The sequence below is a fragment of the Mobula hypostoma genome, chromosome 7 (genome assembly GCF_963921235.1).
Source record: "Mobula hypostoma chromosome 7, sMobHyp1.1, whole genome shotgun sequence".
Taxonomy (NCBI): domain Eukaryota; kingdom Metazoa; phylum Chordata; class Chondrichthyes; order Myliobatiformes; family Myliobatidae; genus Mobula; species Mobula hypostoma.
In genome coordinates this window covers 121,858,812-121,877,290 of record NC_086103.1, presented here as the reverse complement: position 1 = coordinate 121,877,290, position 18,479 = coordinate 121,858,812, and the positions used below count along the sequence as shown (strand labels likewise).

At 39.1% G+C, this 18,479-nt stretch overlaps 1 protein-coding gene across 1 annotated transcript in view; it reads left to right on the top strand.

Moving 5' to 3' along the window:
- Positions 1-18,479, top strand: part of tmem135 (transmembrane protein 135) — a 429,004-nt gene that overhangs the window by 392,357 nt on the left and 18,168 nt on the right. The window contains exons 9-12 of the mRNA XM_063053891.1: positions 5,537-5,606; positions 7,479-7,646; positions 10,238-10,301; positions 15,210-15,286. Coding sequence (XP_062909961.1) covers positions 5,537-5,606; positions 7,479-7,646; positions 10,238-10,301; positions 15,210-15,286 — 379 coding nt within the window. The remainder of the gene's footprint in view (positions 1-5,536; positions 5,607-7,478; positions 7,647-10,237; positions 10,302-15,209; positions 15,287-18,479) is intronic.

The window sequence follows — 18,479 nt, the reverse complement described above, 5'->3', positions numbered from 1 at the left end:
AGCTACAGTGTGGGTTGTTACATGACGCCCTCAAAGTGGAGGATGGCCAGCCTTGACTGGTCTGACACCTATTCAGCAAGGGTTCCAGTAAGTGGGCAAACAAGAGGCTTTACGATAAGAAATTGTTTGACAATGATGAGTCCCCATGACAGAACATTCCTGCCTTAAAGTCATGGAATTACAGAATGGGACGTCATATGGCAGACTTGCGAAGGTGGATTTGAAAGATTGTACCTGTGTGAAGTTGGAGTTGGACTGGGTCCTCTCCAGCAATGCGCAAATTGCATTCAACAAAAAAATCTAATGGAGGAATTTAATGGATTGAGCAGCATCTATAGTAGGAAAGGAGTTGTCAACAATTCAGGTCAAGACCCTGCATCGAGAAAGTGTGATTTGCATTCTTTCCGTTAGATATGAGTTAGTGGGAGCAGAGTGCACAATGTTGTTCAAGGCTGAAAACTTTGATACAAAGATTAATTAAGTTGAGACTAGTGTATGATGGCTACTTCTAGACAGCTCCACAGTGTTTTGTTTCAGAGTATAAAGCGACAAGTGTGGGTCTTGTTCTTGGAACTCGGTATAACCCAAATAGTTTTTTTTTCAGAGATTGTTCAGCACCTTGACTTCCATTGGTGCATACTTCAACTCTTTATGAAAACTCATTATTTCAGCTGATGAACATGCCTCAGCCTCTGACCATTAGTATAGATGTTCAACTCCAAAGTGATACCATCATTAGGAAGTAATGGAAGCTGGCTTAAAGGAACTTGGCTGGAGTTATCATGTTGTGCAGTAATTAACCTGATCTCTTGTTTTATTGTTGGGAATCTATTCTCATTCAGGGATTGTTCACGCTCCAGTGGACATTTCTAGCATTATGAGTTTATTACAACCAGGTGTATGGCAAGTAGAACCATTCCTGAGCCATTCTATCACTTCATCTGTAATCCAATTCAGTATTCAACTAACTTCTACACTTCTTCAGGTTTATATTTAAATTATCTTTAAGAAGCCATTTATCTCCAGGTCTAGTCTAAACTTGCCTTTGCTCCACATCCCCGACTGGCAGAAATAATTCCCATCTATTTTAGATTAAAGATTCAGCACCTTGGGTATCATTGTTGCAATGTATAATACTTACAAACACAGCACAGGGATAAAATAACACACATAAAAGTTGCTGGTGAACGCAGCAGGCCAAGCAGCATCTCTAGGAAGAGGTACAGTCGACGTTTCGGGCTGAGACCCTTCATCAGGTCAGTCATGCAGTACTCGCCTGTTGCATTTTACTTGTTCTGCTCTGGTTGTCATTCACCCATCAAATTTGGGTGACTTACACTTTTTTAAATATATCGCCCTCAGATTTTGAAGCAATTGATTGGCTGTAGATAAAATACTGAACATTTAGAAAAATAAGTCATTAAAACACAAATAGTTAAAATGGAGTTATTTTTTAAAAATTCTGATGTCCATTTTGGTAATCCCCATTCCAATAAATGGCAAATCTACTGTGCCAAGTTTAGAACACGATCAAAGAGGAGTTTAATCAGTGTAAAGCTGAGAAACTGTAACATTCATTACTCAGCATGTTCCATATTTGTAATAAGTCCAGGACTTATTTGGGAGTAGTTATATCTTCACTGATGATTCCCAACCATAGCCAGCTTGATTTGATCCAGTGTCTTCGTTAAAGAGAAGTGTGAAGCTTCATGGGCGATGGAAGAGCAGACACATGGATAAATCATAGATAGATACAACAACCATAGGATTATAGTAGTGAGGGTTTTTAACATTTTGAATAAAGTGATTACCTTGATGCAAGGGACTTAATGGGATGGCATTTGTGCTGTATCCAGGTCGATTTTCCTGAGCCAATAAATAGTGTTGCTAAGGAGATGGTTGTAGGAAGGAGGCGGTTGCACTGGTGTGCATGCCGAGGAGGTTCACCTGGATGTTGCCTGGATTGCAAAATTGCAGTTATGAAAGAGATTTGTGTTGGGTTTATTTTGATAGGTTGAGTTTGTTTTCCTTGGAGTAGGGGAGGCTGAGCGTTAACTGGATTATACATAGTTATAAAACAGTTAGATAGTGTAGATGATAAGACATTTCCCCCCCATAGTGGTGTTGAGTAAAATGGGAGCAGGTGTGTAAGGTGAGAGGTGGGTCAATAGTTGAGTAGCTGTGCTGTACTTTTCTATCACTCTATGATTCTAGATCAATGGTGTGGTAGGGATCGAAGAAGGAGATTTTCATGCAAAGAGTAGGTGGAATCTGAAACGTGCTGCTTGAGGATGTGCTGCAGACAACATTTACACAAACACAAGAGATTCTGCAGATGCTGGAAATCCAGAGCAATGCGCACGAAGTGCTGGAGCTACTCAGCAGACTAGGCAACATATATGGAAATAAATGAACAGTTGATGTTTTGGGCTGAGACCCTTCATCAGCAATCATCTAGGTAGCCACATGAATTACCAAGGCACAAAAGGTTTTTTACCAAATTAGGTAAAAAGGATTAGTATGGATAAAGAAAATGGGAAGCACAGGCATTGTGGAATGAAGAGTTTGTTTCTGTGCTCTAATTCTGTGACTCTAAAAAAAGAAAAATGCACATCAACTAAAAGTTACACATTCTGACAGCCCTTATTGACTTGGAGTGACCTTTAAATAAATCTTTCCTCTCCATACTTCTTCAAAGGGCATAACAATAACACAGCAGGAAGGCATTTAATTCCAGGTTTGATTACAACCTTTGAGGCTGTCTGTGTAGAATTTGTATGTACTTCTCTGCATGGACTTCAGACCTTCCATATCCCATGGATGTGTTGATTGTTTTCTCAAATAGTTGTTGTAATTTATCTCCAGTGTAGAAAGCTGATGTGCCAGTTAGGGAATGTTTTAAACAAATATGATAAAATACAACAAAATAAATGTGGAAATAGGATCGTTCTGACAACCAGCAGACTTGAGAGTCCAGTTGGTGTTTTAAAGTCATAAGGAACTATAATAAATAAAATTAATGCAATCATATACACTCAGTTGCCATTTTATTAGGTACCTCTGGTACCTAATAAAGTGACCACTGAGTGTATGTTCATGGTCTTCTGCTGTTGGAGCCAATTAACTTCAAAATTGGACAGGTTGTGCATTCAGAAATGCTCTTCTGCACTCCACGGTTGTAACACATGGTTATTTGATCATCTTTTGCCTTCCTGTCACCTTGAACCAGTCTGGCCCTTCTTCTCTGAACTCTTTTATTAGCAAGGCATTTTCATCCACAGAGTTCTTTTTTGTTTTTGTTTTGCTCCATTTTCTGTAAACTCTAGGGTCTATTGTGCATGAAAATCCCAGGAGATCAGCTGTTTCAGAGATACTCAAACCACCCCATCTGACGCCAAAATCATTCCATGATCAAAGGCACTTAATCGCATTTTTCCCCTAACTGATGTTTGGTTTGAACAATAACTGAATCCCTTGACCATGTCTATTTGCTTTTATGCATTCAGTTGCTGCCACATGATTAGCTGATTAGATATTTGCATTAACGAGCACGTGTGCCTAATAAATTGGCCACTGAGTGTATAATTGCTACCATTTTTAGAGCAATCCATAGGGCTTTGCAAATAGATACTTATGGAATTGTAGTTGAATTGGAGGCATAACAGGCAATTACAAACAGTCCAATAATAACAAGGATGTCTCTTCTGGTCATTTTCAAAATGCTGATTGGCAAACAGGACCTCAGTTTAACATGAAAGCAGAAAATGCTGAAAAAAGATTAGCAGGTCAGGGACAATCTGTGGACAGAGTTAACATTTCTTGTTGAACACCCTTCATCAGAATACCCATGATCAGGTTAACATCTCATCCAAAATTATTCCGCTGACAATCTGTCCTAAAGAGACTAGAACTAGGGGATATAGCCTCAAGATTGGCGGGGGGGGGTATTAGATTTAGGGCAGAGATGAGGAGGAAGTGCTTAGACTGGTGAATCTGTGGAATTCTCTGCCCAATGAAGCAGTGGAGGCTACCTCATTATGTAATTTAAGACAAGGACGGATAGATTTTTGCACAGTAGGGGAATTAAGGGTTATGGGGAAAAGGCAGGTAGGTGGAGATAAGTCCATGGCCAGATCAGCCATGATCTCATTGAATGGCGGAGCAGCCTACTCCTGGTCCTATTTTTATGTTCTTATGCTTATTTTCTTGATTTGGTCATAATTAAGTTTTAAGTATAAATTGTCTTGAGCTTAATGTCATCAATATGTTATGCTTTACTTTTGTCATCTCTGTTCTTAGAGGAACATCTGCATGATGCTAACATCCTTACAACATCCTTAATGGTTTCTCATTCTGATTTCTTCATAAGCTCTAAATTTTTATTATGTGATAAATTTCTAAAACTCCGCTATCTGTATTTATGTTGGGCTATGTATCAATGTATTGATTTTAAATATCACATATCCATCTTCATGTCCCACTATAACCTTTTCAGGAGCCTTGCCTCCATTCCTGCATTTTTTAGATCTTACAGATTTGTCTTCTCTGCATTCTGTTTCTCCAGTTGCAGATAAGATTAAAATGTTCAGTCACCTTAGTCTTAAATAATGAGGCTCCCATCTTGAAGATAACTGCATGGCTAATTTTATTTTGAGAGACACAATGGATGAGCAACCAGTGAAGTACTCCACGCCATTGACAACCCAGACTGGAAGCAATGTTAATCCTGATTTATTTGCTTGCAGCCAGAAAATTGATATTCTTGGTCGTTCTGCATTAATGAAACTCTTTGGGAAAGTTTTGGCTACTTTAAAGTGTTACTTGTTTGATCACCAGGTTGCAATTCAGCATTACTGCTCATGTTTTTTTTAAATCAGTGAAAAGTGAAGAAAGGTCAAGAATGGCATCACAGTATGCTAAAGGGTGCCTTCTATAAGGTACATAATACAAATATGTTGATACAGCTGTATGAAGAAAACTATGCCTTTCACAATGAGGCTGAAAGCATGAAATCATTTTCCATTATGAACTTTGAGATCATATAGTTGAAATTTAAACAAAATGAGTTGATAAAATATAGTTGAAGTTTGAACAAAATCAAGTACTGCTTGCAACCCGATGTATGACCTAATATGTTGCTTCCCTGATTTAATGCCTCGACACCACTTAATTTATTACTGCTGTCAGTTGAAAGTCAGCTGGTACAGTGTTTCTCGTTCACTCTATTTTATGAGGCGTATTAAATTGTCATGTGTTTAATAACTAACCATAAATAATGAGCACAATGCATGGCTGATGTGGAGTGCAGAGTTTGTATTGACCCTCTAGCAGTATTTAATTACTTATCAAAACTTTGTCTAGAGTTGTAGATACTTCCATTGTATCTGATGTGTAACACAGTACACTTTACTTAGTGCAGTCCCATAACATTAAGCTTTTGTTTTATCCTTTGAGATTTTTATATTTGAGACTTTCCTCAAAAATGGCATTATTAAAATAGAAAGAATAGATATTAAATTTATTTTTTTCTGTTCAGTTGTAAACGTGGCCCAAGACACAGATGTTGTAAGCATTATGAAGACAACTGCATTTCCTATTGTGTTAAAGTAAGTAATTGTTTTCTAATCAAGTCTGCAGTGGTTTATCAGTTTGCATATTATGACCATTTTGCAGTCAACTAAGTTCAAACCTCATGCCTATTCTGGGCATTTAACCTGCTAATAGAGCAATTCTTGGATTTTGGAGTAAGCATGTTTGGCCTGCAGGTGGTGCCAGCCACTTGTTTGAAAGCAAGCCTCAAAAGCACTTGTGAGCTTGCATTTGTATTATTTAAAGGGAATTCGGAATCTGTTGGCATACTTAAGGCAGGTTCCCTTTTAGTGTTTTTTTTGTGACAGTTCTCTTGTGTGTTGAAGAGGAGTGGGTGGCTGGCAGGAGGCCTCCCAGCTTGCAGACTTCATGTACAATAGTCCTGGCATTCAGTTCCGTTTTACCCATACCACTGATCTCCTATTTGATCTCCATACTTGTTAACTCCCAACTTCAAAACAACTCCCTCATAATAACCCTTAGCTGCTGACCCAGGCCCTAATTTTTCTCTAAATACCAACTCTCATGCTGATCTTCCTGCTGCTGCATCAGTCTCTGTCCTGTACAGCACTCCACTCTCATCCCTTACAAATCTTGTCTAATTTCCTCTCTGTGCGCCAGAGTGGTTGAGCCCTTTGGGGGAACAGCCTTTCAATATGAGAACACAATAGAAATAAAAGAAGAATTGATCACCCAGCCCTTCAAACCTGTCTTGCTATTTATCAATAACTATGTATCAATAGCTGTCAATTAGACAGGATCAAACTATGAGAGCTCTTCAACTGAATACACAAAAATACTTTATCTCTTAAAATAATGTTTTGGAAGGGTGGATTACACTAATAATAGCTAAATTTAGTGTGTTCTCTTTTCCGCTTCAGCAGCTCTAATATCAAGGAACCAACCATCAGTTAATCACCATGGGGAATGCCAGTGTAAGGATTGTGCACTAAGATGGAGAATTATATAAGGGAAGATGATTACATCTAATCTTAAGTTAATGTGGACACAGTGAGAAAGAAAAAATGGGACAATAGATCAGCAGTGTTTCAGAATTTTTACATATCTTGCTCATCAAATGTTTAAAATACCAAAAATATTTTTTGCATTGTTCAGCAACTCTACTAACTAATACATCAAACAGCCAAACAGATGTTCCTAACTTCAAAGTTAATTTGGAAATCAAGTCAGTTATTATAACCTGCTTAAACCCCAAATGTGATAGAAATACACAGATCACCTTCATATAGAAATGGCAGGTTATGAGGGTTGGATGCGTGCTTTGAGTTGTGAATAGATTCACAATATATCCTGTCTTCAGCAGGTGATTGATCTGTCAATATCTTAAATTTAAAGCATTTTCAAATTTTCCTTTTTGCATGGAAAGCAAATGAATGGTATATAAATTCAAACCTTATCTTCTGGGGTATAAAGGATGAGTTAGAAGAATAAACCATGCTGTAAGAATGGGAATACTCATTATCTAGACCAGGATTGTACAGCAATTTTCTTTTCCTAAAGGGAATTGGTGAAATAGTTGAATTTTGTGTGAATATGACAACTTTATGATCTCTCACTGACTTTTTTTTTGAACAAACTACTTCCTTAAGCTTGAACGTAAATACTTAATTTGCCATGCTGGAATTTGAAATCCTATTCTTTGAATTATAGAGGACTAACATTACTATTACACTATTGAACTGTCTTGTACTTATTTTATAAGAGTAAATTCAGTAATATTCCATTTGGGATTGTCTTAACGAGTGTATGTAAATCTCTGAAAGTTAAATGAACTATAATGGATATTCAATCCACGGATATAGAAAATGTAACCATATGGTTTTCATCTCATGCTATTTCTAGAATACTTTAAAACAACTCTCTTTCAGGGTTTTATACGGATGTTCAGTGTTGGCTACCTTATTCAGTGCTGCCTTCGTATTCCATCTGCATTAAGACACTTGTTTACAAAACCATCCCGGTTATTGTCTGCTTTGTACAATAAAGAAAATTTCCAGCTTGGAGCTTTTCTAGGATCCTTTGTCAGTATTTACAAGGTAATAACCCAAAAGCTTATATTGGAGTTTATTTCATTAAACAACAATAAGAATGTCAATTTTATAATGAAATTGTAAGTGACAAAATTAAGTGTACAGATACCATATTTCAGGGAAACTAACTGAAACTGAATGACTACTGAATAATTTGAGGAGTTTGTAAACAATCAAGGTAATTTGACAATAAATTAAAGAATTAACATTAATTGAATAATGAAATGAAAAGGAGTTAATGTGATAGCATTAAAAAAGCAACATTCAGTATGTTACAGGAAATTTTCAAAGCTGAGATAGTACATTGGTTTCATGAATCACAAATTTGTAATTTTAAAAACTGAAACAACATTTTGTATCTTGTTACACGTAAGCCAAAGAAGTTTACAACAAGTGGATGCTTTAGAAAACATATATTGTGCAATCAGAATGATAAGAATGATGAAAAATTACAGCTTTAATGAGATAGGATGGTTTCCCTTGGAAAAAAGAACGACAAGAGATGCCTTAATATAACTCTTTAAGGTGTTAACTTTGATTGGGTGATTTAGAGGAAAGTTATTCCTTTGAGTGAATGCTTCCCTCTGTATCCGCGGGTTCCGCTATTTTTGTTTTTTGCCACTCTCGCTGCTCGGGGTGCACGCTGCCTCTAACGGCTCTCTGCAAAACAAACGCTGAACGCTACTTTTGCTAAGGCAGCATCAGCGTTCCCAGAAGAGCTATGATGGTTGCGTCTGTACTGAACATGTACAGACCTCTTTTTCTTGTCATTACTCCCTAAACAATACAGTATAACAACTATTTATATAACATTTATATTATATTAGGTATTATAAGTAATCTAGAGATGATTTAAAGTATAAAGGAGGATGTGCGTAGGTTATATGCAAATACTACGCCATTTTATATAAGGGACTTGAGCATCCCCGAATTTTGATATCCGTGGGGGATCCCAGAACCAATCCCCCATGGATACGGAGGGCCAACTGTAATTAAAAATCATAGTTTGAAAATCTTCAGCAAAAGGTGTAGGCAAGACTTTGGAGAACTCTTAATTCCACAATGTGAGCTGCCAAGATATTGTTAATGGTTTCTAAAAGTGTCACGAGTTAATTCTTAAATAATTTTCACAGGATCTAGGTGTAGCTACTTTAAAATGAGAAGCTGTTATGGTCATGCAAAAAGCTGAATATAGCACCTGTTGCCACATCTCCTAAGCCAGAGAAGGAGGACGTTTAGCGTATTTTAAATTATTAGAAATACTTTTTGCATTCACCCTATTTTATTTTTTGGTAAGATTCAATTTGGATCATGCATTTAAAAGTGGCACTGAGTATCAGGGAAATTATTTGTTGGTATTATCCTTTGCCAGGTTGAGGAATTGAAGTAAAGACCATTGCATTTTTTAAGGAAGAGATGATAAATATTTAAAATATAAATGTAAGGTATTGGGGGATAACAGAGCTTGGGATATGTTTGCTGTGACTCTACTAAAGACCTATCACAGACATGATGGGTTGAAATTCTCCGCTGCTCTGGGGGCAGTGAATCACCATAATGTGACATACTAATATTATTTGCCAAACTCCCAGTATGGATGCCATCTCATTAAGTTGTAGTTGGATTCGGTCATAAATCAGTGTGACTTCCTAAATTTCATCATAGCTCCCTCTGACCTCTTTATACTGGCTACCTTTCATCCACACTCCCAGTCCTGGTGCAGAATCTCAATGTGAAATGTCGATCAACCCTTTGCCTCCACAAATGCTGCTTGACTCATTCATTTCTTCCAGCAGTTCTTTCGTGTCTCTTGATCCTTGAAATTGTTTTGTTTCAGGGGAACTAATGCTAGTAAAAGCTGGAGTAAATGAGTACTCCTATTTTGCAGAGGTGAAGTTGAAAATCGCTCTGTAAGGCATAAAGCAGATGTCATGCAATTACTAATATCACTTGGGTGAATTTCACGCCAGAACTTTATTTCTGGTACAAACTGAAAATCAGGTCAAGCTTCCCAGCATCAACAAGTACTGCACAGTTTTGTTCTTTAGGTTAAACTTATTTGCAACTGAACAGTGCTTTTTTTTTCCGGAATAAGTAACCTTCTAGATAAAGTTATCTTTATTGATCTCCCTCCTGCTATGATTTTGAAATATGACCAAAATTGGGCATGACCAGTCTTGAGGTATTAATTACCAGACATAACTTTCTATGACAGGTTCAGTGGATAATTCATGTGAAAGTCCAGCAATTTTTTCAAAATAATGGAGGGCCTCAGGGTGGTATTTTTGTGAAGCAAATGATAGACACTGAAAATCAAAAAGTAAGTTCTGGATATTTGCAACTCACTTAATCCTCTGAATATGCTGTGATTCACGCATTAATAGTAGTTGCCATGTTGACGTATTTGAGGCCCCATACATGACAATTTCAGAAATTTATTTCATACTATTCTAACCACCAAACATGTTTTTATGCAACCAATTATTTCATGGTTTTCCGAAGTCTAAGCAAAGCATTTACTGAATAACATTTGATAAATGTATTTACAATGCTATAGGAAAAGCAGTTTAATTCTGGTGCTTTCATTTCATGTCAAGGGCACTAGCTGTTTTCTCCGATGGGTAAGAGATTTGGATGATGAGCTTCACGCACTGATTGCTGGTGAGAGTAATAATTTTTCAGCTCTTTTTTTTATATGAGATTTTCCAATGTGTTATACATATGTTTCTAAGGTGACCATTTATAACATTTATAAACATGGAAACAGGCCATCTTGGCCCTTCTCGTCCATGCCAAACTCCTACTCTCACCTAGTCCCACTGACCTACACTCGGTCCATAACCCACAATTCCCTTCCTGTCCATATATCTATCCAATTTAACTTTAAACGACAACATCGAACCTGCGTCAACCACTTCTGCTGGAAACTCGTTCCACACAGCCACCACTCTCTGAGTAAAGAAGTTCCCCCTCATGTTACCCCTAAACTTTTGCCCTTTAACTCTCAACTCATGTCCTCTTGTTTGAATCTCCCCCACTCTCAGTGGAAAAAGCCTATTCACATCAACTCTATCAATCCCCCTCATAATTTTAAACACCTCTATCAAGTCTCCTCTCAACCTTCTACGCTCCAAAGAATAAAGACCTAACTTGTTCAACCTTTCTCTGTAACTTAGGAGATGAAACCCAGGCAACATTTTAGTAAACCTCCTCTGTACTCTCTCAATTTTATTGACATCTTTCCTATAATTCGGTGACCAGAACTGTACACAATACTCCAAATTTGGCCTTACCAATGCCTTATACAATTTCAGCATTACATCCCAACTCCTAAACTCAATGCTCTGATTAATAAAGGCCAGCATACCAAAAGCTTTCTTCACCACCCTATCCACATGAGATTCCACCTTCAGGGAACTATGCACCATTATTCCTAGATCCCTCTATTCTACAGCATTCTTCAATGCCCTACCATTTACCATGTATGTCCTATTTTGATTGATCCTACCAAAACGTAGCACCTCACATTTATCAGCATTAAACTCCATCTGCCATCTTTCAGCCCACTCTTCTAACTGGCCTAAATCTCTCTGCAAACTTTGAAAACCTACTTCATTATCCACAACGCCACCTATCTTAGTATTATCTGCATACTTACTAATCCAATTTACCACCCCATCATCCAGATCATTAATATATATGACAAACAACATTGGACCCAGTACAGATCCCTGAGGCACACCGCTACGCACCGTCCTCCAATCTGACACACAGTTATCCACCACTACTCTCTGGCATCTCCCATCCAGCCACTGCTGAATCCATTTTACTACTTTGATATTAACGCCTAAAGATTGAACCTTCCTAACTAACCTTCCATGTGAAACCCTGTTAAAGGCGTTACTGAAGTCCATATGGACAGCACCCACTGCTTTGCCCTCGTCAACTTTTCTAGTAACCTCATCAAAAAATTCGATAAGATTTGTCAAACATGATCTTCCACGCAGAAATCCATGTTGACTGTTCCTAATCAGACCCTGTCTATCCAGATAATTATATATACCATCTCTAAGAATACTTTCCATCAATTTACCTACCACTGACGTCAAACTCACAGGCCAATAATTGATAGGTTTACTCTTAGAACCCTTTTTAAACAATGGAACCACATGAGCATACGCCAATCCTCTGGCACCATCCCCGTTTCTGATGACATTTGAATTATTTCTGTCAGAGCTGCTGCTATTTTCACACTAACTTCCCTCAAGGTCCTAGGGAATATCTTGTCCAGACCCAGAGACTTATCCACTTTTATATTCCTTAAAAGTGCCAGTACTTCCTCTTCTTTAATCGTCATACTTTCTATAACTACCCTTCTTGTTTCCTTTACCTTAGACAATTCAATATCCTTCTCCTTAGTGAATACCAAAGAAAAGAAATAGTTCAAAATCTCCCCCATCTCTTTTGGCTCCGCACATAGCCGTCCACTCTGATTCTCTAAGGGACCAATTTTATCCCTCACTATCCTTTTGCTATTTATATAACTGTAGAAACCCTTTGGATTTATTTTCACCTTACTTGCTAAAGCAGCCTCATATCTTCTTTTAGCTTTTCTAATTTCTTTCTTAAGGTTCTTTTTACATTCTTTATATTCCTCGAGCACCTCATTTACTCCATGCTGCCTATATTTATTGTAGATATCTCTCTTCTTCTAAGCCAAGTTTCCAATATCCGTTGAAAACCATGGCTCTCTCAAACTTTTAACCTTTCCTTTCAACCTAACAGGAACATAAAGATCCTGTACCCTCAAAATTTCACCTTTAAATGACCTCTATTTCTGTATTACATCCTTCCCATAAAATAAATTGTTCCAATCCACTCCTTCTAAATCCTTCGGCATCTCCTCAAAGTTAGCCTTTCTCCAATCAAAAATCTCAACCCTGGGTCCAGTCCTATCCTTCTCCATAGTTATATTGAAACTAATGGTATTGTGATCACTGGACCCGATGTGCTCCCCTACCCATACCTCCGTCACCTGCCCTATCTCATTCCCAAACAGGAGAGCCAACACTACTCCTTCTCTAGTTGGTACCACTATGTATTGCTGCAAAAAACTACCTTGCACACATTTGACAAACTCCAAACCATCCAGCCCTTTTACAGAATGGGCTTCCCAGTCTATGTGTGGAAAATTAAAATCTCCCACAATCACAACCTTGTGCTTACTACAAATATCTGCTATCTCCTTACAAATTTGCTCCTCCAGTTCTCGGTCCTCATTAGGTGGTCTATAATACACCCCTATAAGCATCACTACACCTTTCCTATTCCTCAATTCCACCCAAATAGCCTCCCTGGATGACTCCACTAATCTATCCTGCCAGAACACCACTTTTATATTTTCTCTGACAAGCAATGCAACCCCTCCCCCCTTGCCCCTCCTATTCTATCACACCTGAAGCAACGAAATCCTGGAATATTTAGTTGCCAATCATACCCCTCCTGCAACCACGTTTCACTAATAGCTACAACATCATATTTCCAGGTATCAATCCATGCCCTAAGCTCATCCCTCTTTCTTACAATGCTCCTAGCATTAAAATAGATGCATTTAAGAAATTTTCCACCTCTTACTCTCTTTTTGTCCTTAATGGAGCAAACAACTTTGTTATCTTTTTCTTCCTTGGCCCCTACATCTTTGGTCTGAGTGCTCCCGATCTCTGTCCCCTGCCTATCCTCCCTCACACACTGTCTACTAGCTTTCTCTATTTGTGAACTAACCTCCTCTCTCCTAATCTCTTTAATTTGATTCCCACCCCCCAACTCTTCTAGTTTAAAGTCACCTCAGTGGCCCTCGCAAATCTCCCCACCAGGATATTGGTCCCCTTAGGATTCAAGTGTAACCCGTCCTTTTTGTACAGGTCACACCTGCGCCAAAAGTGGTCTCAATTTTCCAAAAGCTTGAATCCCTGCCCCCTGCTCCAATCCTTCAGCCACGCATTTATCCTCCACCTCATTGCATTCCTACTCTCAGTGTCGCGTAGCACAGGCAGTAATCCCGAGATTACTACCTTTGCAGTCCTTTTTCTCAACTCCCTTCCTAACTCCCTATATTCTCCTTTCAGGACCTCTCCCCTTTTCCTACCTACGTCACTGGTACCTATATGTACCACGACCTCTGGCTCCTCTCCCTCCCACTTCAGGATATCTTGGACACGATCAGAAATATCCCGGACCCTGGCACCAGGGAGGCAATCTACCATCCGTGTCTCCAGACTGTGTCCACAGACTTGCCTGTCTGACCCCCTTACTATTGAGTCCCCTATTACTACTGCCCTCCTCTTCCTTTCCCTACCCTTCTGAGCTACAGGGCCAGACTCTGTGCCAGAGGCACGGCCACTGTTGCTTCCCCCAGGTAAGCTGTCCCGCCCAACAGTACTCAAACAGGAGTACCTATTGTCAAGGGGCACAGCCACTGGGGTACTCTCTATTACCTGACTCTTCCCCTTCCCCCTCCTAGCCGTGACTCACTTGCCTGCCTCCCGTGGCCCCGGTGTGACCACCTGCCTGTTACTCCTCTCTATCAACTCACTCTCCCTGACTAGATGTAGGTCATTGAGCTGCGGCTCTAGTTCCCTAACACGGTCTCTTAGGAGCTGCATCTCGGCGCACCTGGCACAGATGTGGACGTCCGGGAGGCCTGGAGGCTCCAGGACCTCCCACATCCGGCACCGAGGGCAACAAGCTGCCCTCACACTCATACTTCCCCTCTCCTCAAATAACAAAAAAATGAATACCAAACCCTCTTCGCTTCGCCCGTTTCCGCCTAAGCCCGTTGAGCCAAAACCCTTAAGACTTCACTCTGCTCCCGGCTCACTCCGCAGCCCGCAAACTATGCTGCCCGCTGTATAAGGCTGTGTTCCTTTTAAATCTTCTGTGCTTCACTCCCCGATGTCACACACCTGCGCAGTCCCGCCTCTCTGAACGCCGATGGGAAAAAAACTGAAAAGTTCAAAAATGGCTTCCTCCGCACTCCCGCTCCGATTCTCAGACTTCCTTCTCCGAATTTATGACATGAAATGGAGAGAAAGGAAGAATAATAAAAATCTATCCAAATGCTTTTTAATTTTATTCTTTTGACTGTTAGTGGAATTCAGCTAATTAATATTAGAACTGTGGCATGGGCTAGTTATAATTTGAACATGACAATGGCATTTGTTCATGTTCTTCAAATCAAGTATAAAATATTGTTGTGTTTGACAGTTCAAGAAATAAACCCAAATAATGTTCTGGCTAATTTGTTGAATATGCAGTCTCACATACAGAACTCTGCATGAAATCATTTTCACATTCACCTTGATTAGTTTGTGCCCTCCATAGGTGACATTTAGTGTGAAAGTACACATTTCACAGCTTACAATATTTTTCTAAGATGTCTTTCAACAGAACAATAATAAGTATAATCCAAAATGCCATTCAAATAAGAGCCATCATTTTTATAGTTGATTATTATTATTTTTGTGAGACTACATTTATTGTGTTAATGTGCATCAATTATCTTTAATGCAGGTTTCTTAGCCGGAATGTCCATGATGTTTTACAAAAGCACAACAATTTCCATGTACCTGGCTTCCAAACTTGTGGAGGTGAAATACATTTTGTATTTATGTAAATGTCAATTTGGATGCTTTTTATAGTGCTAACAATGGTGTTTAGTTAGCTTTTTAAAAATTTATGTTGTGATTACTTGTGTTTCCGCCTCCTTGGAATGTCACAATCCTAATGCCATCTGTACAGACTTTGCACTTTCTTCCTCTGATGGTTGAAGAAAGTTACTATTTACTCTAGGTGCTCTAATTTCATCCCATGTCTGAAGGATGTGCAGGTTGGTTGATAAATTGACCATTGTTAAATGTGCACATGTGCCTATATAACGAGGTGGTAGAATCTGAGCATAATTGAATGCAATGTAGAGAGAATAAAAATGGAATAATTAAATGGAATCTTAATTGTTAGCACTTAGTGGGCAAATATTCTATATTTATGACCCTTTAGTAAAAAGAGTAGGGGGTTCCTTTCATGTATGCCATTTGGATTCTCTTTTCCTCATGAAAGACTTTGAAATGCACATTGTAGACTTTTCTTCCTCTACAAGTTGCTTACTAAAGTCCCCAGGAACTCCATCAATTTACCATACGAATACTCAGGAAAACATTGATTGTAGACTTGAATCTTTTATGTGGGGAGTCTGAGGAGAATAGGCAGCAAAATCAGGGAAGTACATTAATATAAGTGGCACAAATTCTCCAGCAGTTCCCAATGGACTTATAAGGCCAGTCAACACCAGAGGAATGATGAGCACATCTCCTCTACTTACTCAAAGCCCCTGTTGAGGCATGGATGGTGTCACACTGATCAGTTTCTGATAAGGAAGAACTGAGGATGAAGAAAAATTAGATTACTGTTTCTCATTTTGATTCAGTTTATTTCAATCCATTTATGAGTATTTGTTAGAATAACAAACTAAACTAATTGTTTTCCTTTCTGAGCCACTGTGATATGAATGTACTTAATAAAGTTTGGAGGGAGACTATTCAGCCTGCTCTACTTTTGTAGGTTGTACCTCTTCAAAAAGAACTACTACTTCAGTCTCCATGACTTTTCCTTCATATTTTATTCTCGTATTCGTATGTTAACTTATGTTCACATATTCAAGATTCTTGGATGGGAAACATGACAGTGAGAGATAACTTAACACTTACAGAGCGGGCCACCATGAAGACAGGTGATATTGGTAGTTTTGAAGGGCAGCACGCAATGGTGGTGTCTGAACAAAGGGACTCAATAATAGAACATAGTACACTATGGCACAGGAGCAGGCCCTTTGGCCTACAATGTCTGTGCCGACTGTGATGCTTATTTAAACAAATCCTGTCTGCACATGGTCCATATCTGTCAATTCCCTGCCTGTCCATGTGCTCTGAATGTCACTTAAGTATTGCTATTGTATCCTTTTCTGTCACTTCCCCTGGCAGTGTTTGCCAGGCACCTACCATTCTCCCAATTTTATACTTAGCACCTTGAGCAATGAAGGCAAATGTATTGTATATTTTCTTTACTGCTCTATCAACTTGTTTTACCACTTTCAGCGAGTAAGACTTGCATCCCAAATTCTGAGGTATGTCAGTGTTCCTCAGGGGCTTCCCCCTTTCATTTGACTCCTAACGTGCATTTGTCAGATTTAAACTTTATCTGTGATTTCTCTGCTCAAATTTCAAAATTGTCTATATACTGCTGAATCATAAAAACATAGAAAATAGGTGCAGTAGGCCATTCGGCCCTTCGAGCCTGCACCGCCACTTAATATGATCATGGCTGATCATCCAACTCAGAACCCTGTACCTGCCTTCTCTCCATACCCCCGATCCCTTTAGCCACAAGGGCCATATCTAACTCCCTCTTAAATATAGCCAATGAACTGGCCTCAACTGTTTCCTGTGGCAGAAAATTCCACAGGTTCACCACTCTCTGTGTGAAGAAGTTTTTCCTCATCTCGGTCCTAAAAGGCTTCCCCTTTATCCTTAAACTGTGACCCCTCATTCTGGACTTCCCCAACATCAGGAACAATTTTCCTGCATCTAGCCTGTACAATCCCTTTAGAATTTTATACGTTTCAATAAGATCCCCCCTCAATCTTCTAAATTCCAGAGAGTGGTGTACAGTGACACCCAGGTCTCGTTGTACCTCCCCTTTACCTAATTGGCCACCATTCAGATGATAATCTGTTTTCCTGTTCTTGCCACCAAAGTGGATAACCTCACGTTTATCCACATTAAATTGCATCTGCCATGAATTTGCCCACTCACCCAACCTATCCAAGTCACCCTGCATCCTCCTTGCATCCTCCTCACAGCTAACACTGCCGCCCAGCTTCGTGCCATCTGCAAACTTGGAGATGCTGCATTTAATTCCCTCGTCTAAGTCATTAATATATGTTGTAAACAACTGACGTCTCAGCACTGAGCCTTACAGTACCCCCTAGTCACTGCCTGCCATTCTGAAAAGATCCCATTTATTCCCACTCTTTGCTTCCTGTCTGCCAACCAATTCTCTATCCACATCAATACCATACCCCCAATACCATGTGCTTTAAGTTTGCCACTAATCTCCTGTGTGGGACCTTGTCAAAAGCCTTTTGAAAATACAAATATACCACATCCATTGGTTCTCCCCTATCCACTCTACTAGTTACATCCTCAAAAAATTCTATGAGATTCGTCAGACATGATTTTCCTTTCACAAATCCAAGCTGACTTTGTCCGATGATTTCACTGCTTTCCAAATGTGCTGTTATCACATCTTTGATAACTGACTCTAGCATTTTCCCCACCACTGATGTCAGGCTTACCGGTCTATAATTCCCCCATTTCTCTCTCCCTCCTTTTTTTAAAAAGCGGGGTTACAACCTTCCTCACTATCCACATTTGCATTAATTTTTGCTTGCCTGTAAACTTATTAATCAACATACCTGTATTTTAGTCCAGTTGGTCCCACTACTGATCCTTTCAGAACACCACTGGTTACAGATTTCCAGTCAGTGTAACATCCCTCCACCACAACCCTTTGTTTTTTATGACTAAGCCTAATGTGAATCCAATTGACCAAGCCTCCATAGATCCCATGTGATTTAATTTGAATCAGCCTGCAAACACTGTTTTTAAAAATATCCCTCATAAATCTCTTTCAAACTTTCTCCCTCTCATATTAAAGCTATGCCCTCTAGTTTTTCTACACTGGGAAGCTTACTATGAGGAACTTTGTTGCAAGCTTTACTAAAGA